Source organism: Tachysurus vachellii, chromosome 9, assembly GCF_030014155.1.
Source record: "Tachysurus vachellii isolate PV-2020 chromosome 9, HZAU_Pvac_v1, whole genome shotgun sequence".
Classification (NCBI taxonomy): domain Eukaryota; kingdom Metazoa; phylum Chordata; class Actinopteri; order Siluriformes; family Bagridae; genus Tachysurus; species Tachysurus vachellii.
The window spans coordinates 16,253,483-16,278,019 of NC_083468.1; the positions used below are offsets into that span (position 1 = coordinate 16,253,483).

General features: G+C 42.6%; 1 protein-coding gene across 1 annotated transcript; it reads right to left on the reverse strand.

Moving 5' to 3' along the window:
- Positions 1-754: 754 nt before the first annotated feature.
- Positions 755-23,620, reverse strand: smad6b (SMAD family member 6b). Its single transcript, XM_060877945.1, has 4 exons — positions 22,029-23,620; positions 18,024-18,080; positions 17,183-17,260; positions 755-1,730 (listed from the first exon to the last, which is right to left on the reverse strand). Exons 1-4 carry the CDS (start codon positions 22,810-22,812, stop codon positions 1,183-1,185), a joined length of 1,467 nt encoding a protein of 488 aa, XP_060733928.1. The 5' UTR covers positions 22,813-23,620; the 3' UTR covers positions 755-1,182.
- Between the last annotated feature and the right edge of the window lie 917 nt (positions 23,621-24,537).

Here is a 24,537-nt window from a genome sequence, read left to right on the forward strand (position 1 = left end):
CTATAAGTGTAAATTATTTATCTTCCATTATTTAATAAGGCAGTATAGTTTCAATACGATCTGAGGACTTGCCAGTTAAGTCCACGGCTACAAATACACAGGACTCTGTTCAAAAGTTTGGTTAATATTTTTGTTTAGGCTGCAGCACTAGTAGTGATTAAAATATAAAACAAAAATCTATTGACCTGCCAGTGTAAAGATGCTGAATGGCTAACATTTTTGTTTAATCATGTCTCCATTTTCAGAACGTAAAGAAACTTATATTTTTAGTTCTTCCATAAAATTGAAGCTGACAGAGAATGTGAGTGTGTGTGAGTGAGAGAAAGAGAGAGAGAGTTAGTTATAATGTTGACTCGATAAGAGTTCCTGTGCCTGTGATGCCAAAGAGCTTACTTAAAAAGAAGCGATGTACAATACAGTTACCGTTCCAGTAACAGTGTTCAGCAATAGAGTACGCAAACACTCCCTCTTGTCCTCACTAGTATTCACAAGGACCACAAAGCAGCCATTGGTGAGTAAAACAAGCCATCCTCCAAGGGATACTTTCACACTGGCCTCTTTTATTTGCCAGACTCTTTGGTGCCTGTGGCAGTGCCTGAGGGCCACTCCGCCCACAGTACACACCTTCTGAAGCATATTCACACAGGTAGTACATTGCACACACCCACTGAAAGCACTATAGAATAGTGATGGTGATATGAATGAAAATTCTTGACTTTCATTTAGGAAAGAAGTGAGCAGTTCCAGACAAATATTATGCGAATACTTTATTATCAATGTGTGAACGGTGTTAGCTTTTTGTCTGGATATTAGTAATATGTAAAAACTATACACCAAAATCAGGTTTATCTAATTTTGCTGTATAATTTTTCAAAATGGTATTGAAAAATTCTTTATCTTTATAGATATTTTTTAATATATATATATAATATATATAAGCCAAAGTGCATTTCTGTTTCTTTTCCACTTGTCCATGTACACATTGCACCATACATAAATAATTACATTGTAAAAATGACTCCAGTATTTACAAGTATAATATATATTTCATATAATATATAAAACTTTATATTAAATCTAAGTAGATGATATTTGGGATAGTTTGTGGGTTGTGTCCAGTCTCTGGGTGCATCTTTTGGCTCTGAGTCTGTGACTGGCTCTCAGTGTCTATTTGTTTGTGTGTTATCTATGATTGTTGAGGAGGATTTCGAGCCAGCAGGGGCAAGAGGTGATGAACTGGCGTGAGTAGCATGGTCCCCAGCCCTTGGCAAAGCTGATGCGCACGCTGTTGGGGTCGTATGGGCCGTCTGGTAGCGCTAGCTCGGCCTCGTGGCGCAGCAGCAGCCGAGCTGAGCGCTCGTAGTCAAACACCTTGATCGAGTATCCGGGCATGACCTTGCGTACGAGCAGGCCACGACCTCCTGGTGCCTCCAGCGTTGGTGAGTTAACGAAGATGGGGTGCTGGCTACGATTGTAAGCCCACACACCGTCTGGCTCTTTGCTGAGCAGCAGGCCATAACCGATTTTGCTGCGTGTGCGCTGGGCAGTGCCACCACGATGCTCACCGCCCAGCTGGCCCAGGCACAGGCCCGTGCCCTGAGGTAGGTCATAGAAGATGCTCACTGAGGGCTCATACACTGGGTAGAGGCGACCCACTCGTGTCCGGTGTTCCCAGTATGCCACGCTGCACCAGTGGCTCTGCTTAGGGGCGTCCGGAGACAAGCTGGCATCTGTCAGAGAGAGAAAAAAGGATTAACATAACATATCAAATATTGTTATTACTATTATCCATCTATTTTCATTTAATTGCACATAATTTCACAGACAAACTCCATGCACAGATATTTTATTATTATTGTTATTTTCACATTATGAAGTTATGTCTTTTATGCAGAAAGGTAAAGATGTTATATTGAAATCCCTGTGAATTATATTGAAATCTGCATCCATGCCTCACTAGATGCATGCACTTTTTTGCATTACCTCAAGGGGGCATCAATCTTAAGTATCCGATCTGATTAGTAATTGGCACAAGACTACATCTGACTACTCTCTGTGAAAGACCTTGTCCTTATTATATCTAGAACCCATGAAATCAGGATAATTGGATAATAACCAAGAAAAAATATTTTCACCTGTCTCACCCTTTAAATGGCACAATCTGATACTGATTGAATCTATTAACAGATCTTTCCCTGGTGTGATTGAATGTCTAGTTGTGAAATACCTGCAGAGAGCTTTAAAAATGCAAGAAAGAGACCCAGCACTGTAAATCACTGTAAATCAGCTCACTAATTCACTTTTCATGGTGGAGGAGTCTGTGGACTGTGTGCAGTGCCAAAGCCCTCTGCTTTCACATTGAGTTATAAGTCCCTGGACACATGCACACACACACACACACACACACACGCACACACACACACGCACGCACACACGCACGCACACACATCCATATTCCATGAAACTGTGGACATTTCTACCTCTGGTTTATTCTTCTTCTGCAGTTGTGAATTATAAGCTCATATCCAGTCTCCCCCTCCCCCACAACTCATCTCTCTTTTTCTATCTCTTTTTTCTCCTATCTCTCTCTCTCTGTTCATTCCGGTGGGTAGATTAAGGTGGCTAGGCAAGCATGGGGGATGGAGGTCCCTTCCCTCTCTCTCTCCCTCCCTCCTTGCTCCTGCTGTGGGCTGGTGGAATGGCATTCAGCTCCCTGACGACTTAGCCCAAGCTCGCGACCCCCTGACCCCCAGGCTTCGCCCTATCAGCTCCCATTAACTTACACGGCCAGTGATGCCATTATTTTGCTTCAGAGAGTCTGTTGTCAGAGCGGATTTAAAGGGCCCGCTCTCCGGCCCCTTTCATTTCTGGGCTACGCTCTGGCCCTAATAAATGACCAGCCTATTACGCAGAGCCATAGAGCAAACACAGACAGCAGGACCAGCAACACACATGTAGTAAAAATATAAAGCACACATTCTGGGCTCAGTTTAATCTCCTGCACTAATTTGGAGAATTCTGTAGCTGGGTGAGTATATATAGTCTCTCTCTCTCACACACATACACACATTCTCAGAGCACATGTAAATGGCCCCTTTTCACTGGGCCCCAGAACGTTACCATTAGTGAATTCCTCAGATCCTGCACAAGCCTGCAAGGTATCTTTACAGCCTTCTGTCTGCTATCATTTCAGAGGCTTTGAACATAAGCACTGTTTTACGAGCACACAACACACGTTCTAGCTTAACATAAGCAAAATGCAAAGGCTTTAGAGGAGCTGTGATACATGCCAATACGCCTCCTGCTGAATCTATGGAAATCTCAAAGACATGAGATTTTAACAAAGACTTTATTCTTGAAAACATGCCACAGAGATTGAGTTGGACTACAGAATGATTTGTAGTCCAACTCAAGAGTTGTAGAGTTGTACGGCACAATTAAGGTTTTAATAGAGGATTTAATGTTTAGCGGTGTAAAAAAAATCCCAGGAGGCCAGGACTTTTCCTAATTGTATCATGTGTGTATGTGTACAAATGCACTGCTGATCCATGCACGTTAAGTATGTGAGAGTTGAAGGGAATTATTTCAGGCAGTGTTTTTGTTTTGGAGGGAAGTGTGTGTGTTGGCTGTGCCGCTCTGTGATTATGTCAGCATGGAGAGAGACAGAGAAGAGAGAGACACGGAGAGAGAGAGAGAGAGAGAGAGAGAGAGAGAGAGAGAGAGAGAGAGAGAGAGAGAGAATAAATCTTCCTTGGTTGGGAAAGGTTATTAGAATCTCCTTAATAAAAGTGTTTTCTCTCCGTCTCTCTCTCTTCTCTGTGTCTCTCACTTCTCTGTCTCTCTCTCTCTTCTCTGTCTCTCTCTCACTTCTCTGTCTCTCTCTCTCTTCTCTGTCTCTCTCTCTTCTCTGTCTTTCTCTCTCTTCTCTGTATCTCTCTCTCTCTCTCTCTCTCTCATTTACATTCTCCCTCATCCAAAACATACACAGTCCTGTTTGGAAATAGTGGTCTCTGTGTCACTTAGTTACATTTTCTCTCCCTGTCTTTTTCAGTATTCATCAATTTGCCACTATTTTGTCTGTCACACCTCATGAAGCAGTGTCTTAAAGACGACACATTCAGACTGAGGATTCGGTTAAACTGAGGTCATGTTGGGCTGTTAGATGTATCTCAGCATGCTGGCACAGAACACAGAGACACAGAGGATGCAGAACTCCTGTCCTATATCTTTCCAGAGCTCTCCAGCACTAAGGCAAGCAGTTTTCCATTAGTCATACAGATACTCGATCGGGGACAAACTCCGAGAAAAAAAACCCCCTGAAGAACGGTATATAGTTGAAGACAAGACCAATTTCTGCTTCTCCTCAGAAACTTGCATTCAAGTGGAAGACACAGCTAGTGGTAATTAAAAACATTCGGGATTCCATTTCTTTGCTATATAAGATCTACAATCGCGTTCCCTGCCATAGACACTCAGCCACACACACACACACACACACACACACACACACACACACAGTGAGAGAGCTGGAAGCAATTACACCACTTTGCATCTGTTTAACCTTGCCACCTTGGAACAGCTCCGTTTACCCATTAGGAAAGTAGCGGTCATTATTATCACCATTATATTCTCAGAACTGTCTCCTCTCAGCATCAGTCTCCTAAAAGACACACGTTGTCAGCAGCCGGCAATTTGGAATTCAATAATGGAAATCAGCTCACCAAGAAAAGCTGACCTTCAGAAAAACAGGAAAAGGACTTGAAACAAATCGCACTCTTTATACTCGACATGAATGCAGGCTGGTAATCATTTGTTAAAGTGTTCTGCAACGCTGCTCTGCAAAACTGAATGACATTAAAGCCAAGGGCTTTTAGGATGATTTAATGGTAAACTGCACACTCAAACAGTGGATCAAGGGTGTTAACAGTTGAGAGTAAATAATACAGGTCAGTCAACAGCATGAGTGATTTTTAGTCTTCGGAAATAAAAATGAGAGAATGACGCTAGTTACTTTCAAAGCAAGTGCACAGGCACCTTTAAAGCTGCCTTTTCTTTCTGTCCAGCCTTTTTGTTTTTTGCTTCATTGTTCAAACTTCAAAAAGTAAAGTGCATACACATGCGTGCACGCACAACTGCACAAAGGCGTTCCCTTTGAATGTCTACACTTGCACATAATGCCCTGTTAAAACTACCAGTGCAATCACTTGAGTAAACAAATGCATTTCATGGCTCTTTTCTCATCCCCTGCTTTGCAGGGCAAAGAGCGAGATTTGTTCCCCCAACAAGCAAAATGCTCCATGGAAACCACTCCAGACCTTTACAGCTGCTTTATCTCCTTTATACACTCATTGAGGAGTGTGAGTATCAAAGCAGGGTCATGCCACTTCCTCAGATGCCACAGTTCATAATAACCTGACAATCTGTACACGAATTATCCTGTACGCGCTTCAGGTCAGCCTAATGCTGTCGTTATACTTAAGACGTGACTCCGGTTGGGAATAATATAGTCTATTCATACTGCAGAAACATGTTCTCCATTCAGCTGTGAATAGATGTGGTGTGTAAAATAATCTAATAAAATAATGACAATAGTGGGATGTTAGCTAGATGGGTTCTAACTATAATCCTCACTTGTACTGATGCACCCGAGACCTTGCATGCAGTGGGACAATATGAAGAGAAGCTGAAAAGGATGCAGACAAAAGGTGTAGTCTCCCCCAATCTGGGAGTAATTACTACTAAGTACAACTAAGTACACAAAAAGGTCTTGAGAGTTTCAATGGCAATCCTCTCTTATTATCCGGTAATGCTTTTAAAAGCACCATACGGAGAAGAAAAGAAAATGAAAGAAGAAGAGTAGAAAAAGAAGAAGAAAAAGAAGAAGAAGAAGAAGAAGAAGAAGAAGAAGAAGAAGAAGAAGAAGAGCCCTGGGCTAAACTCACATCCAGAGAGAAAACGAGCAGACAGGAGAAGAGCAGTTTGGTTTAGAGAGCGTGTCTTCTCTTCCCGCCGAACTGCAGACCCACGTTGCTCTCTTTTTCATCCCTCTCTAATCCAGGGAATTCTGAAAAGATGAACTCATTCCTCTGCTGCTCAGAAAGAGCGAGGGGAGGGGAGAGAGAGAGAGAGCGAGAGAGAGAGAGAGAGAGAGAGAGCGAGAGACAGGGAAAGAAAGGACTGTTGGAGTCTCTTATCCTGTGCCAAGGATTAGATTCCCCTCCAGCTATTAGGCTGTACCACTAGGCTGACAGGCAGAGGGGGAGACAGCCTCAGAAGTGCATTTCTATGTGTGTACCAGAGAAAGAGATGAAAAGGGGCAAAAGCGAATAGAATAATAAGGCAGAGGAACAGACAGAGTGCAATTTATGATGGACGGCATTGGTTTTTTGACGTCAATCCAGACTGATGGAGATTTCTTCTTCCTTCTCTGGCTGTATTTTGGGGTGGGGTGGGAGGTACAGGGGTATGGGGTTTGCTCCGTGTGGGGGGAAAAACTACCCCAAACAACCCCAAGCCTCTCCCTCAACTCTCCCGTTCCAGCTATGTGGTACGGCTCTGATGTTTTTTAGACTCGCTATCGCTACAAAGCAACTTACAACTGGCTACGGCTACATTTAGGCTGGCGTCTGTGCTATCTCTGCCATCAAAGACTGCTCTATCAGCCAGACGCACTAACCGGTCCTGTGCCCTCACTCAGATAGATTTCTGTTTTTTGTTCTTTTTTTTTTTTTTTTGCTCTCATTCTTTCTCTCTCACGGCTTTCTCTTGCAAGTCTGAGATTGAGCTCGGGCCAGAGACAAAAGGCCAACACAACAGAAGCTCACAAAGAGCTCCATACTAACACCAGTCACCCACTTATTCAGATAGGGTTGCGCTAATATAATGCCTAACCCATGAACATAATCAAGAAGAAGAACAGGGAATCCCTTAAGGATATGACTGTATAACTCAGCCAGTGCCATCACCCTCCTGTAATCCTTCTTAAAAGACTCTGTGGCGTTAACGACGGACCTGGATACACAGTCAGATGACCACAAGATTCACACCTCAGCCACATGTAAAGCTCAGAACTTGGCTGCTGTCGTGCAGAAAGCTGTGTTGCGGCCATTGTGTGTTCACACTTCGACACACAAGGTAACTGAGCGCACCAAACTAGCGACTCAGCTCCTCTGGAAGGGTACAGTGTACAGTGTACACTAGAAGTGCGACTTAATGTATGAAATGGTAACTATTTAATATAATACATAGCCACAATTCAAACCACAGTATTTGTGCAATGCCTCTGGAAATGTGCTAAGCTACTGGTTTACTAGAAAAAAGCACACGAATTAAACTTTACCGAAAATCTTATAAATTCTTTCAACAAACCATAACAAACAACAAAAAAAAACAACAGCAGCTTTGGTCTCAGAATATGGAAGGTAATAAGAAAACACCAAGACATATCAAACAAATGTCATTTATATACTTATGATACAGAAAATTGCCCATAACATTCTACCCCTATTACCTCTATTGTGTCTCAGACTGAGAAAAGGCTAGTACACAACTTCCTTGTTTTGGTTTGTAATAAATGACTCAACCGACATGAGGTCATATGTCATCGGTTTTAGTATTTTTTTTTTGCTAAATTTCCACAAGAGTTAAGAACAATAAAGCATAGCTAATAGAGGACTGATTAGATGTTAGGCTTTTGAAGTGAGACTATAAATGAGTTCAGTGAGCACTGTAAACCATATATCTGTGCTTAGGATCCAAACACATCTGACGTGTTAGCAGGCGATGAGTTCTGACAGCTGAATATAACAGTGCAGATTTGCTTTCAGGCCTGTGTAAAACTGAGTCCATTTAAAATGAAAGCTGTGTATTTGGATATGATGCGTCTGTGAGGTGATAGACACGCACTTGGCAGGGTGGATGCCTGACTATTGATCAACTGACTGGATTGCATAAGCGCCGGGAAAATGGGTTCTGTCAGGACGCCGCCATTCGAGTACTCCGTTTCAATTACAACAACTCAGGGCCGCACAGTTTTGGGCAGCCAGTGCGAGAGCATTAAAGCATAATGAAAATGTGGAAGGCAGCATTTCTGATCATTCACAAGTTATCAGGCATGTCAACAAGGCGACGCCAGAGGGGAACAAATTGAATAATGCCCTTCTATCACACTATACACACAATCTACATTTAAACTAAAAGCATGCATTAGACAACATTGTCAGCCCTGTGAGGATAACCAGATCTCTGTTCATAAATAGCCTGTGTACAAATGAGTTCAGAAAGGCCTCAGTAAAAGGCACTGAATGGCAGCACAAACTCTCTATTGAGCACTGTAATTACATTTGGAGAGCTAACCAGGCTCTGGACCGAGAGATGATGCGCTGGCTGCTGTGGCCCAGAAGGCCTCTGTTTTCCACACCTCCTACAATGTAAACTGGTCAAATGGCATTGAGGGAATAACATGGTTATGATACGCAACGAGATCAGAAAGTGTGAGCAAAAAAAAAATGACTGGAGAAATTACAATATGGGAAAATGGCTCTGTTAAGGTAGCTTGGTTTGGATTTACAAAGGGTATGAAAGTGGTCTCTTCCAAGATAAAACGTTTCCCTGTCAACGAGGCACGAAGGTTCACTGAACGGATGGATGAGTATGAAAATGATGCAAATTATATGTTACTATGTTTTGAGTCACCAGATGCAGTATGATCAAAACACATATTTGAGGGAATGTCTTCAAAAAGAATGACGTTCATGCCTTCAGTATAGTTCTAATGATTTGTAGACTCTGTGTCAAAGCTGTACCGGTGGCTTATAAACCCGTTGTTATAAAAACACATTGTTATATTTTTTTTCTTTCTATAGATAAGATCGCTGCCTGACGCTAACATTCACTCTAATCTTCTTCACTTTAATCACTTTATTCAAAACCTGATTTCTGAATGATCCCTACCTGTCTACTTTCCACCGCACAGGTCACGGTGCAGTTCAGGAGAGCTTCAAATCCCAGCTGAACACCTCTGACGATGGATCCTATTTGATTCAACTGAATAATATTCCCGCATTTTCAAGCACGAAAACAAACAAGTCTCCTCATCGGCTGTGAGGCTCTGGAAAAATCGAAAAGTACACATGTGCCAATATGAGTTAGGCTGACGGGTCTGAGCTGCTTTCAAGCCTTTTGATTACAGCACCCGTTTTTAGGACAGGGGGCTACATCATCTTAGCTTGGCTCGAGCAGTGGAAAAGAGTGTATGAAAGTGGGAACAACCACAACAGGAAATTCAAATCCAATTCCGTGGCAAATATATGCGCTCTGCTCGGATTACACGTTAGCAAATCACAAGCCAAGCAAATAGGCAAAAGCATATGAAGACATTAAAATTCCCTCTCTAATACACACATAGTCTCTCTACCTCACTGTGTCTCTCTCTCTGTCAGTAGGGAGCGAGTGTAGAGAAGGTGGGCTCACTGAGTATTCATCAGCCGCAGAAAAATGTGCTAGTAATATTTTTTTTTTAAGTTTTAAAAATACTGGCCATCATCAGCCTCGGAACAACTGTCAAAGTTCCAAAAGCAATAATATTCATTTATTTTAGTCATCTGATCACACTGAAGTTTACACAACAACCCAGCCCTTCTCGTTCATACCAATTTAGAATTGCCGGTCCTGAAAAACCAGCCAGGAGACAAAATGCAGAGAAAACACAACGTCAGCATCCACAACTGCCACCTCTTTCCGTCCACTCCCCTGAGCCTGGGCCAAGCGGGTACTTTCAGCGCGGCCAGCACTCAAACGCAGCATTGTTAGGCGTCTCTGCAGCTTTGAGAGAAGGCTGGCTAAAATACTAAACCAACAGTTGGACATTCCATACATTTTTAATGGCATGGCTGGGTCTTTATTTGTTGTCCTAACCCCGTGGCCTGGCCTGGATGAATGGCTCTATTGGAGGAGTGCGGGAGCGCTGTGAGAAGGAGGGAGCGCAGAGAGACAAGCATCACCAACCTTCCCACAGCACGCTGGAGGATAAGCTCACTGGCACTGCTGTGCATAGGAGGAAATCTCCTGGTGAAAACGATAACCTGGGCAAATGGGTCATATTTTCGGTTCGCGGAACGCGAGTGGGCCGCACGCAGCTGTCCGAAAAGCAAAGGCGCTCGTGTGTATTAGGGAATGCATATACACACATTAGCAGCTGTGCAAAGAACGATTGCTGTTGATACCAGTTCTAATGGGTCACGATGGATGTTATACTTACGTAAGGCTCATTTCAAGGTTAGGCCGGGAAAACAATGACGTCAGGCAGAAACACCATGCTAACTCTAAGTTGAAATGTCTCGTAATGAAAAGCCACATCAGATCAGATAGGTGAGGTTCTGCCCGGCTCCTGATAGTGTTGCCATGCACGGTAAATAAATACAGCATGTGGCAGCAGTTTCTGTTTACTTTTAACTGATCTGGAAGCCTATTATTTCCACACTGCACACTAGATTAGCTGTAGCCTATCAGTCATATAAAGGCCAGGGTACTTGACTAGGATGAATGACTGATGAACATTTACGCTTGGGCCCTGAAACAGCGTGAAGATGCCTGACTATGATGCATAATGTTCAAAAACACTGGCGTGAATAATGTTGCAGTCGGGCTTGAAGGCTACACACGTTGCACTGCTGTGCTGTTATAGAAATATGCAAGTCAAAACAAAACAAAAAAAAAAAAGGAAAAAAGGAAAAGATCCAAACAATTTGTGTCTCACTTCCAATCTCTTTCGCTCGCTCCCTCTCGTCTCTTTCTCGCGCTCTGTAAATGTTTCACATCTTGAAATCCTTATAACACTCAAACAACCTGGAGAGCAAACAAAAGATTCTAATCTAATATCCACAAGATCTCATTCCAATCCCACATCCAGGGGTCAAGTGGAGTACACAACTACACAAACACACACGCATACACACACAATATGCACCCAGAAAAACATACACATTGTGATTACAAATAAATGCTTACGCAGAAGACAAGACTCGATTATCCATTTTATTACTCTTTTAAAATAGTTACAGATAAGATTGGCCTAAATATATAGACGTGACAAAAAACCCCTGAAATGAATAAATAAATAAATAAACTAAATAATCTGCTAAAAAAAACATCCTGACATGATCTGAAAGAAACTACATGAGCTCGGTAGTGTTACTGTATCACGTTAGAGTGACTCCCATACAGCTGTCTTCTAATGACTGATAACTCTGTGTGTGTTTGTCGGCTTTACGTGCATTATGTAAGGGGAAGAGGAAATCAGTCTCTCCGGACCGGAACACACACTGTAGGAGAGCCCGTGGCCTCACTGACAGCACAGTTCTGTTTGGCTATTTGTGTGTTTGCAAAAACATGTTTACTCAGGAAGTCTAACATCACACACTCCATATGTAAAACTCAAAACAAACCATGTCAGGAAAGGTCTGTTAATGAGCACTGATGTATAAACGCTTATACATCCACACTTACTCTTTATCACATCACCTCCAGGCCACTGGCCTTCTCTTCAACATTCCTGAGCCTCCCCCTACCGTCAAAGGGGCGATTGAGCGGGGCCCTAAGCCCCGGCGCTACAAAACCCAGGCAAGCTTTTTAAAACAGGATGTTTGGCCGAGGCCTCCTTCCCCTCAAATAAACAATCTGCAGAACCTGATTTTCTGGAGCCAGGGTGGAAGTACTCGAGTCACATTATTTCCACATCCCGTATCCTGGAGCTCTCAAGGCCCTGGGGGAGCGCAGCCAGGCTCGGGGGCTGCGGTGGAAATCCGAGGCCTCATGCCAGGCAGAAAGGAGAAGGAGAGAGAGAAACACGGAGACAGAGAAAAAGGGGGCAGCAGCCCACAGTGGCCCTTTAGTCCGATCAACTGTGAAAAGGAGATCTTGCATGAGCAGGTAACAGGAGTGATGACTAACGTCCTACACAGGTTGGCATGACTAGTGGAAAATGTGGCAAGGTCTCACAAGATGCAGCGCTATGGTGTAAATAACACACAGTACATCATGATGAGTTGTAAACAATCCAGTCAAATAAATGATGTTAAGTCCATTCAAAGGACAAAAGCCAGTCATCTCCACAACAGACTCAGAATCAAAGGCTCCTAACATGGCCATCTTGGCTAGCTGAGGTCTGTCAAAACAAAGCATGTGTAATAAAAAAAAAAAAAGAATGATTTTTGAAAATTTGTGGCTATTTCTATCCACCGAATAATACAAATGATGTCAATTTTAGGGAAAACACACACACACACACACATAAACAAAATCTATCTGTACAAAATCTATGCATGCAATCTAATCAGTGCTGCATCCGTACAGTGTCGTGTGTTTAGATTGTTTAAATGTGCCATGCATTTCCGCTCTGTCATCCTAACACACACACACACACACATGCACAGCCCAAGGGTAAGCTGAACTTCAGAGGTGGTTCAGACTGACCTACACAGACAGGCATGTGAGTTTATACAGCCTGTACATCGGGGATGAACAACAGAAAACAACCCTGTGTGTTTGTGTGTGTGCGTATCAGTCTGGAACAGAAAACCCCTGCTTATATCATGCAAAAACACAAGGCTAGCAGTAACTCCAACTGTTTTGCTGCGGTACTCAGACTAACACTCTATTACACTATGAGGCACACAATTAAATACCGGGCTGTGTACCATCACCCACTCACATATTTGCCATGATGGCATTAAGACTAGTAGATAGGAGCTTTTGTATTAAATAACACAAGAGAACTGTATGATGCTGAATCTCAATCTGTCTATTATCCAGTCCATGACTTTTTGGATCTGGGATCAGAAAATGCAAAGCAGATCCTAGCCTTAGCTATTATAGCTAATAACTATTAAACTATTCAGATACATCTTTACCTCAGAGAAGGGGAGAGAGAGAGAGAGAGAGAGAGAGAGAGAGAGAGAGAGAGAGAGAGATGTAAATACTTTTTTCAGTGTTTGTACTTTCCCAGATAAGACAATCCTGTCGAGCCAAGAAAAGAGGACTAAATGCATACTTGACAATGCGTCTAACGTCTAAAAACAACAGCTCACTTCCTATTCACTCAGTTGATGCACATCATGGCGGTGTAATGCCACACAAAAATCTACTAGTACAGATGTACACTTGTAAACAGTTTGGATTAGCTTCCTTTTTGACATCTGGCAGTTAAACTCCACTGTGCTTGTTAAGGGAGCTTGTGATGGTTTGTGACGTCAGTGGCTATGCCGTAGCTGCAGCGATCACTCCGGGCCATCTTCCTTGGACACTCAAACCTCCACACCTGGTCTGTTTATCACTATTTTATAAGATAATTCCACACAACTGCAAAATACTCTGCATGGCTTGTATTCATAGACTTGCAAATGATCCAAAGGCCTGAAAGGTTCAGGAAACAGCAGGAAGATTGGCAGTGAAGAGGCAACAACTTCGCGCTGTTACTGATCCGGAGGTTTGAACGAGTGAAACACATAGATCACAAAAAAAAAAATAACTCAACTTGTGGGGAAACACAGAGACTCATGCACACAGTTATACAGGAAGCAATGAGAAAAAACTTCAAAGGGCATCGTTCTAATGTCCACACGACCATAAGTGGGGAGTGAGGAAACAGGTGTTCTGCATGACTACCCAGTCGAGGATTTGGCACACACACACACACACACACACACACACACACACACACACACACAGATACAGATATACCACAGCAGGACCATATGTTCAGTGGCCGTTCTATGAGAAATGAAGACTTAATAACTGCTCACTCATGTAGACTAAACACAAGCGGACAAACAAACGCTTTCTGCACCAAGATGTCACTGGTCACATTTAGGTATAGAAAAACAGATGTCACAGGCATACAAATCCCAAGAAACGAACAAATACAAATGGAAGCAGCGTGTGACCTGAACAGTAGCATGCTTAAATCATACACAACAATCAGACGCAGAATAACCACTGGGGTTGTGCTTCATGCATGACAACATTTTGTAGTTTCACTGCTGATTTGCAGAACATTGGATTTAAAATGAAACAACAGAAACACTGAACAGATCAGGAACACACGTAGGATATAAGCTTAATGTCAAATACTACCATAAATTGAAGGATTTGCCCACGGGACCTCAGACAGCTTACCACAACTCATTTGCTGACCTTCTCTGCTAAGCTTTAAGCTTCTGTTAAGCTTTCTAAGCATTTAGTTAAATTGTACCAAAAGAATTAAATACAAATCAGGCACATCTTAAATTTAGATGACATGCCCTTTACAAAAGCATAATAAATAATAATAGCTATAGCACGGGCCTCAATATTCCTTTATGAATTGTATAAAAAAAGTTCATTGTTTAATTCCAGACACTTTCATTACATGTGAGAGTTCTTCTGCAAATCAAGAGGCAAACGCTAAAGCTATGCGAATGTACGTCTTTTCAAAATCTATTAGTCAAGGGGTTGTGTGAACAACTCGTCAATTAATCAGTCTAAAGGAAGCCCTGTGGCTCGGGGACATGTCCAGCTCACACTGGTCTGACGTCTTTCTAAGGGAAGTGTTGACGCAGTACACGGACCTTGAATAACTATCACAAGCAGCTCTCTTCGTCAACTAAATAAATAACTAGAACCTTCTACTGTTACAGAAAACAACTGAGAAATCGTTCAAAGTAGCCAGACGGTTGTTTACAGTACATCATGTTGCACGGTAGCTGCTTCTGAAATGCAAAGTTTATGCTTTAAAAGTCACTCGTTTGATTTGATCTCTATACACAGCCTTTCTAATAAACGGCAGAAAACGATTTTCTACCATTTTGCTAAACTTCACCAACCTCTCCAGCCTGCTACTAATAACAGCTATGATGATGATTGGCAATTAGAACAAATGACCCACTTTCACCAGAATACTATGACATATCGGAAACGTTTAGAAGTATTAGAAAGAAAAATACAGTTAGAAAAAAAATCTAACAAGCTTATAGACTAATAGGCTCTTAGACAAGTATTCATTTAATTATTCTTCAGTCCGCACTACGGCTATCAGACAGGAAAACCTCTCAAAAGAAGCGGACGAATCCCGAGCAAAGGACATGAGATGCAAAGCCAAAGGCTATATTGCAGAAAGAAAAAAGTAAATCCAGTATGCAGCAATTGGTTTTCAAACAGGCAAACGTCTGGATTTTTGACAGTCGAACAAAACATTTCCAAAAAAAAGAAAAAAAAGTTAAGAATCACTTCTCCTACCTATCCAGCTCAGACATGCTTCACAATGATTGTCAAACAGCGAGGGATAAGTGTTAGGAGCAGGTATTACAGTAGCCCATGGGCTACAATCTGCAGCAGGCTTTTACCCCTACAAAACACACAATCTGCCCCCAGGCCCCACTTTTAAGAGCTTTACTAGTTCCTGCGTGTGGGTGGGGGACCACACGGTCGAGTGCTGCTCATTGATCTCCCCTCTGCATGCCAGAAGGGTGGGGTGTTGGAGACGGATGTGGAGGTGTGCTTATAAGTGCTTGGGGGGAGGAGAAGGTTACTCCTCATGTCTTGAGTGCTGAGGGAATTCTTCAGCTCTGACTTATCGAGGAAGTTTTTTGATCAAGAGCAAAATAATAAGTTACACAACGCAGACATAATAGCAGAGTGAAGGAGAAAATCACCTCAGTGCTAGGCTGTGATATACTGAAACATGATTTAAGTATAAGAAGAGCTTACATTTCTAAAATGCAGACGTGGGTCAGCTGAAGTTTGTTTCCCGTAAGGGAAAAATTCTCCTCTGTTCGGTTGGGCAAAAAAGGTCCCCTATGCACACCTCAGTAACGTGGAGCACTGCAGCGGGTCCCACAGCTCTGTGCCGTATGAAATACAGTGAACCAGAATCAGAATTAGTGTTTGAAGCAGCATTTTTTGTTGACACAGGGAGTGCCGCCAAGGCCGAGCAGTAGTGGTGATGGGATATGGTGAATGTGAAGTGCGAGCCTTCATCTGGCCAAGCGCTCCATTCACGTGTGCAGTTTAAATATGAGCAATGCTATTCCCAGCCTGGGAAAGAAACGAGGTGAGGTCTTAGTGTCTCTCTCCACCGTGGCTATGATCCTACGCATGCACAATATGCTTCCAGTTTTATGAGACAGGCATGTTGAGTTCATGCCATGAGAGGGGAGTGTTTCATCTCAAATCAGCAGACAGGACAGGGCTGGTTCTCCTCTTTTCTCTTAGTGTGGCCCTGTTCACAGGAGCAGAAACCTGTCCAACCCCCCTTCCTTCTTTCAGTATGCCTAGATAGAGCTGTAACTGTGTGAGCGTGTGTGTGTGTATGCGTGTGTGTAGGGGGTCAAACATGTGCTATTTGAATGTGAGAATGCCTGCTGTGAATTTGTGTGTGCCGATGTGCGTGTGTGTATGTGTGTGTGTGTGTGTGTGAGAGAGAGAGCTAGTGTGTGTCCCAGCTAGCTTGGATCTTATTACAATTTGATCCCACTCAAATATTTCTGAAAGAAAAACAGGAGAGGAGGCCAGCTCTGTGGCCAGCCAGCACGGCCCACTGCGCCTCGGACAGCCTTACAATGAGAGCTTTATCTGCGGTGCTTTCCCTACTCCTAATGCCCTTTAATGAGGAGGAGTAAAGCACAACATAAAAACCAAATTACCTGCAAAGTTTGCACATTTAGCTTTACTGAATGAGAACTCGTAGCCTCAAACACCAAGCCCTCCCTCCCAAAAAAAATCTAACATTTTCGACCTCCATCTACATCTCTACCACATCTGCAAATTACCATTGGATTAAAACACCAGAAACCATTTAAAGCATAGAGAAGTTCCAGATTCATCCACTTCAATCCACTGACTCATGTGCCTTGACTGATTTCAAAACAAATTGTTCAAACAAGTATTATATAAAGTATGTATAATAAAACGAGTTATATAATGATTCATTTCCCAAACTATTCCTCCAAAAAAGTCACATAGCTCTTGTTTGAACAGTGACATCACATCATGTGACTTGAAAAACAGCAAGAAAATCTGCACACGCATACAGCAAAACCTGTGATAGTATTTAAACTGCAAAGCATCGACACATCGGTACAAACGTTCTCAGTTAAACAACTACATATTTATCCAAGGCCTGCACATTCCAAACGTAACCTGGACTCACCTGAGAATTCCCCTTGCGTGATGTTTGGTGAGCTGACAGCCTCCATTTCAGTGTAAGACAGTGTGGAATCTGACAGATCTGAGGACAAGACAACATTAGCATGTAAACTCTTGTCAAACAATTGCAGCTCTTTCTGCTATTTACCAGCATTACACTTGAATTTACTGTATCTCATCATATATACTACATAACAACGTGTCAGTGCTTTGTCTGGACTATGTGTATGATAGTGACCAGGAGGCTATGAGGTGTCTAGTAAAGCAGCCATGACCAACAAAAATGACCAAACACAGCAACAGCAGCCAGCCATCTTCTAAAATGCCACCAATCCCAAAGAGTTCATCGTGGTAGTGGGGGATATCCCAGCCTAAACCCCAACTCTGAGCCAGGCTCCACTGGTTCTCACCGCACAGCCAGGCTTTAGACCCGGGCTGTCCGCCTCCACACTGGCATGTTGGAAATGGGCCTGTCGGATGCTGGCTGCAGCCACTGCTCACACTCGCAGTTACAGCCACAGATTCCTGGCCACTGTGTCTAATTGCCACCATTAAAATTCTTCACATTGTTGAACTCTTGCTTCCTGTCCATCCCACTCTATAGCCAGGGATTCAACTAACAGGTGACAATTGGTGGCATCACTGCAAAGGGCAGGTTATTATATATTTTTTTTTAGGTGTATTAAAATTTATGCATAGGTCATCTGTGGCCTTGTTGCTACTTAAAAACAGTTTCTCCTAACAAGAAGCCTATTGCAACTATTAGATATACATTTAAAGACACTACAGTTTTTACACATGAAAAATTATGGCACATTTTCAGATATTTGTGTGGACACACTTACCCAGTGGCTTGTGTTCGTCACTAGGGGAAAGCCTTGAGTAAGGAGGAGGCGGCGACTCTGCAGAACAGTACAGAATTACATACAAGTCTTATCCTACAATTACTGAAGTGTTTATTATGCATTGCTAAATATGGCAGAGAAAAAATTAAGCGTTCACTGTGCATGCTCTTATATCTCTTGGTGCTTCTGCAGTATATTAAGATTAACACATCAGCAAGCAAAGAAATGTTATATATTTCAAAAACTTCCTAAACCAAGTTGCAGTTATGCATTTAAAAAGAAATTTTAACTAGTATTGCTTTTAACTAATAATGCTGAAAAAAAGTATATGATGCAATAAATATTTTATAGACCCTAAAATAAATCTGCGACAGGAAACACTACGCATATCTCCCACAATGTGTGAAGGGGTGACGAGTAATGTAAACCAAGCAGTTTTTGTTTATTTTCTTTTACTGATGGCGCCAACACTTTATCTGATTAAGCAGGCTGAGCAGCTTTTGAACTGGGAAATATTCAGAATTAATTAAAACAATCCTTTTAAAAAGAAATTAGTTTCAATTTTAAACTTGTGCCTCACAAGACAGTTTACAGCAGGGTTGTCAAGGTAAATTGTTTCTCTTCAATCACTTTGGCTTGCTATTTTTACCATTCTTAACCCCATTCATATCTGAGCTTTTACCAAATATTTTTTAGATATTTATAAACCTGTCAACTACAAAGCCCGGACATCCACAGGAGAGACCGCTGTTATTGGGCAGCTGCTTTTATAATATACCCTTTTCTTGTTTTGATTTCTCATACAAGTGATTTATTTAAGCTAGCTGCTTTCTTTGCTAATTCATCTCTAGCCTAAATACTCAATACATACATACATACATATGTACATCCCAATACTACATACATAATTCATAATACATAAAATATTTTTTGGTAAGCTCAAAAATAAAAGTACATAACTGTGTAATTCTTTTTGCCATAGTATGTATATTTTACCTGGGAAGCTGCATGTGGAGTAGCCTTAAATAGCTTTTAGAATAGATCTTTAACCCTTTCTAACAGTACACTGGAATGAAATCTTATCAGACATTTTCAATCAGCACAAACAAATGAAATATTTATTGCTGCAAGTCTGTTAAAATATTAGTCAGGACAACGTTGGGTTTCTGTGTGTAGAGTATGGTGATGGTGTGTAGCTGCTGGTGAACAGGGTGATGTTAATGGGGAGGGGTGTGATCGCTCCTACTAGGCAAACAATTCACAGCTCTCCACAATGACACTGGTACAGATATAAAGAAGGCTGCACAACTCGAGTTTTTTTTAAGAGTAAAAATGCCATATACAACCGCCAGAGCTGTAGACTGAAAAAGAAATGCTTATGAAAACTGCAATTACTTCTATCATATGAACCATTAACCCTTACTGTGGACTTTTTTTTTTTTACAAATAAATTCTATGATGAATACATGCACACACAAAACAATTGGAAATTCCATATTTTGTCCTCTGGAAAAATAAAAGAGTTAGAGGTATATCTGCGGTCCATGAAGTCCAATTATGCATCAAAAGTTGTTTTTAATGGTGCAAAATATTCGTGTGTTCAGGCGAAAGGTACACACTGAAGGCACGACATAGATCCCCTTGGTAACACTCCAGTGGCAAGAAAAAGTAAGAGGGTAAGTTAATGTCTGCATTGGGCAATTTTAGCTCGTTTCAACATTTACTTCTTTGCACGTCTTCATTCATATCCAAAGTGATCAGTGTCTTGTATTTCAACAAGTTAGACATCAGCAATATCCAATTACATCGTCCTATCGTTCAGCCCCAAGTGGCATATGTTCCATATATGGGATTGGATCAAGATATATTGGAACATTGTTGGAAAGTGTCTCGATCTTTCCGATATCAACGCAAACAGATAACGGCTTCTGAAAGAAAACCAGCAAATGGCTAAAATAACGGCTCAACCACACCAGATGACATTAACCTTAATCGCCTCAACCAGCCTAGTGCAATCTCAGCGTGTAAAATTCGCCATATTTACGGGCCGTTTGGCGTTCCATAGAAAAGTTTGTGAGCGCGTGACCTCGCCTAGAGGGAGCAGCATAAGAAGAAGGGGGGCGAAGAGCATAATAGCGTCTGTCTCTTTAAGAGCGGCGGCGGTAATTGCCAGGATCCTAAACTCAGTCACTCACATACACACAGCTAGTCAGTCTGGCGCCAGCAGTATGCAAACTGTATATTATCACCACTCCTTCGCCTAAATAGCATGAGGGGGACCTTCTTAGGCAAAAAGGGCTTTTAAAACGCAACTTGAAACTGATCTCATTTCAAAAGGGATTATGCCTAACTAAATAAAATAAAAAGAAAAGGAGAAAACTGAGTTCCGTTCAGTATAGATTTGCCTCTGCTTATATGTTGCGATTATGTGAACTGTAACGTTTTTTTTCAGTGATGTTCATGTGAGATACATTGAAACGCCGGGTTAAATTAAAGCAGAAAAGGACCGATTATAACTTGGACCTCAGAACGCTCGTTTACGCGCGCGGTGTGTGAACATTAACGGGTCCAGAAACCCGGCTTTATCGGGACATGCATGAACACGCAGGAGTTATGTCAATGTGGAACAAAGCAGCAGGGGTCTTCTCACCTCCACACCAAAGTAATGGTGATTAGTCATCTGAAATAAGGGTTGATTTTACAAATTAGTGAAGGCAATATTTGTGTTGGGTCGTTATGGTCAGGATACTAGACCTCCATCTTCCTAAAAGCATTTAATACTCAAAAATTAGTGACATTTACAGCATTTGGCAGACGCCCTTATCCAGAACGACTTACGTTATCTCATTTTTTTTTCTACGTACAACTGAGCGATTGAGGGTTAAGGGCCTTGCTCAGGGGCCCATGAGTCAGGGGATTGAACTCACAACCTTCCGCCACACACCCCTATAGCTCACCAGCATGTTACTATCTTACTTTTATCATTTAGCAGATGTTTACACAAAGGCTCATTAGTTTTAGCTCTATAGGCCACGTCTTATCAAATAACAGAAGTCACTGCATTGCTCATAAACATTAAAAAATTGCAGTTCAGTGTAGTTAATTAGTTAACACAGTCCACTGGAATGCATATGTAGGCCATTTCATACTTGTTTGCAGAGGTCAGGAGAAAGAGGTTAATTAGTTAGTAGGCCATTTGTCTGCTGGAATGACTTAAATGTTAAGAGGCCACATGTAATGGAAAGAGTTCAGTTGAGTATGTAGAAATGCAGCCACGTTAGAACATAAATTGAGTGGAAAATCGTTCTGAATGCATACAGATTTGTTTAAGACTTCAAGGCTTTCTTTCTCAGTGTCATAAACAGGCTTTCCATGCTGACTGGCAGGATTGTATGCCAGTTTAGCTTAAAGCTGGGAACCATTTTAGTCTCACTGAGGCCTGCACCAGAGCATAATTTATCAGCAGCATCTATAACATGTTTATCAGACTGTCACACCCATTAGAAAAGTTCAAACTCTTAAGGGTTCTGTGGTTTTCCCTCTTAGGAAACGCTTCAAGGTACTAGGTAGAACTCTACACCCTGCCAGAAAACATCCCACGTATATAAAGCACAGAACCCTTAGAGAACATCTGTATAATTGTTTTTGTAAAAGTGCAGCTCAGGGTAAATATCCAGCACTTCATGGCATGAAAATCTGGAGAAAAATCAGGCTTGGAGTCGCACCACACGCTCTTAATAGCAGGGCACCTGAATTGTTTAAGCTTAAAAAAAAAAGCTTGTGCTTTTCTAAACTCAACACGTTAGACATGCATGACAGGAGACAGGTATTTAATTGTACATTTTGTATCCGCCAGCATCGTGCATACTACATCATATTGGAATTTAAACGCACTAAAACACTTTAGGCAGCCAAGTAGCATGGTTTGAAGTTAAACTTGTGCACAGCCCGTATTCATATATGTACTTTGAACAGCATCCTTCAGGCTTGTTCAGGTGCGCTTACCTGGCCCACACAGGCGGCTGTAATGATAGGGGTTGCAGCAGACTAGCGGTCCATCGCGTCCGCCGAAACACTTGCACTCGTAGAGCGCTTTGAGCTGCGCCGTGTGCTGCAGGTCGGTCCATCGGTACAGCTTACACACGAGAAGCTGCGGCGGAGCTGCGTGAGCGCCCAGACGCAGCTCTCCCCGTGCCACCATCACACACTCGCTTGGCACTCCGCCTCGGGACTCCACAGCTTCGACCAGCGCATCCAGCGTCTTCTCTTTCAGCCGTTTAAGCAACGAGTACGTGGCGGCCTTTAGCTCCTGCTCTGCCAAGGAGCGCCGTTTCGCCTCAGGACTCTCGACCGAGGAGCTGCCGGGGCTCCGAGGCGCCCACTGACCCGAGGTCGGGTCTTTCACACGAGCCACAGTCGCCGCTTCCGAACCTCCGGGCCCGGAAGAGTCCCGGTCTTTGAACAAGCAGCACGTCACCGTCCTGCTGTCGATGTCCTGCGCCGACCTGGGGCTTCCCCGCTCCGGAACACACACCACGGCGCCGCCGCGCTGATCCAAAGTCACCCCCCAGCCGGCGCTGGAACACACTCCCACACCGAGCTCCGCACCGGCCGCGCCGCTTGGGGTCATCGCTCCGAACTCGGTTTTGCCGATTTTTTTTGGATGTTCGCCGACATCGTCCCGACAGCAGTCCCCGCTCTTGCCATTGCCGTCACCCTCCTCGTTATCTGGAACCAAACGGCTTCTCCAGAGTCGCCGCACGAGACCTGAGTGTTTCGTCCTGAACATACGACAATTTAAAAATGTGATTGTGTGTTTTGTTTTTTAATTCTGTTCCAATCGCAGGGTTTCACAACTGTTTATCAGCTTGTGCAACATTAAGGTTGGCCGAGCGCGGTGCAGCGCGCGCACAGCAGAGCACCGTGGGTCGGGAACAAAACCACAACATGGGCTTTAAAGGCACGTTATTATGTAGCATTAAAATATACAAAGTGTAAATTAAGTGCAATGCTACACTGAAAATCCAATACATTCAAAAGCGAATGCCGTCAGTCGTGCGCAGACACGCACATGTAAAACAGAACTACTTGAGTTCATGTGTTTAAATGCACTAGTTCATGTTGTTAGACAATAAGTAAACAGCGCGCAGAATTTACACTGACCCGAGACAAAAACAGGTTCAACCTCAAACTAATAAAAAACCTATTGGAATCATAGGATCATGAAGTTAAGCGAACGTTCTCGCGCGTTTCGGACTTTGAAACCAATTCCGACTCTACGGCCACATGAATGAAGCTCCTCGGCGGGTTAATTCCATAGAGAACATTCCTTGTCGGATCTGATCCCTGCTGATCTCCTCACTGCTTCAGCACGATCCGGTCCAGTCATCCACAAATATCCCTTGTTTAAGGAAGCCAGAAAAGCAGCAATCCTTGTCTAAAGGTGTGCTCCTGATTCCGTGTTCAGACCTGGTCAAACACTGCAGCTCACAGCTCTCGCTTTCTTCGTTTCTCTGCTTTTTTTCTCTCTCCCCCCTCTCTCTCTCTCACACACACACACGCGCGCGCGCGCACACACACACGCACACACACACACGCACGCACGCACGGGGCCCCTGAGGAGAGCGGTGGAGCCATTGGCTGACTACCATCATGTGCTAGTCTAGACACTTTGGCGGCTCTGAGCTGCACTGATTGTTGCGCAAACAAGGTTTCAAGTTTCTTAACTCTTAAAGGCGCACCGTCCGTCCTGTGCTTCAACTTAACGCTGTGGGACATAGTCTGCTCTTTACTCCAAGCATTTGAGATAACTAGTTTAAAAGCAAATATGATGTTTTACACACATTTATGGGTAACTGAATGTAACAGTGAGCTTGTCTTAAAGAACGTATATGTGTGTGTGTGTGTGTGTGTGTGTGTGTGTATACATATATATATGTATGCATATATATTATATTTATATATATATATATGTGTGTGTGTGTGTGTGTGCATACGTATGCATATATATATAAATGGATTTATAGACAAGGATTATATAAAATGATACATTTTATATAATATATACCCTTATATATAATTATATATAAAATTCACACTCACACACACACACATTATATATGCCACCCATGATGACTTGGACATAATGATAAAAGTTTAGTAGTTACTCTGTTGCATGTTACAAGTCAGTTACATGTATACAGCAGTTGCCACATTCTCTGGAAAGAAAAAAAAAGAAACAGAATAAAAGTGGCATCTGTGTTGGAGATCAAGTTATATCATTAATTACAGTAAAGAAGTATTGTAACTATTTCCCCATTGGTGCTGAATGACAGGAGTAGAGTGTTTTTGTTGGACTCTTGCCACAGTGCTCTACCAAGCCGAGTTATGTAAAGAGTTAAAGCTTCTCAGTGGAGTCTGCCAGGCGAGGCCACGCCCCCTCTCTGTTAACTTACTCAAAGAAGCAAAAGTTCGGCATGAGGCGCCTCTGATTGGCTCTCCTGTCTTTACGACT

Coding starts and splice junctions, on each gene's coding strand:
- smad6b (XM_060877945.1), bottom strand. CDS start 22,812: ATGTTCAGGACGAAACACTCAGGTCTCGTGCGGCGACTCTGGAGAAGC. Junction 17,261..18,023: donor TGACGAACACAAGCCACTGG/GTAAGTGTGTCC, acceptor TCTTGTCCTCAG/ATCTGTCAGATTCCACACTG. Junction 1,731..17,182: donor CACGCAAGGGGAATTCTCAG/GTGAGTCCAGGT, acceptor TCTCTCTGACAG/ATGCCAGCTTGTCTCCGGAC.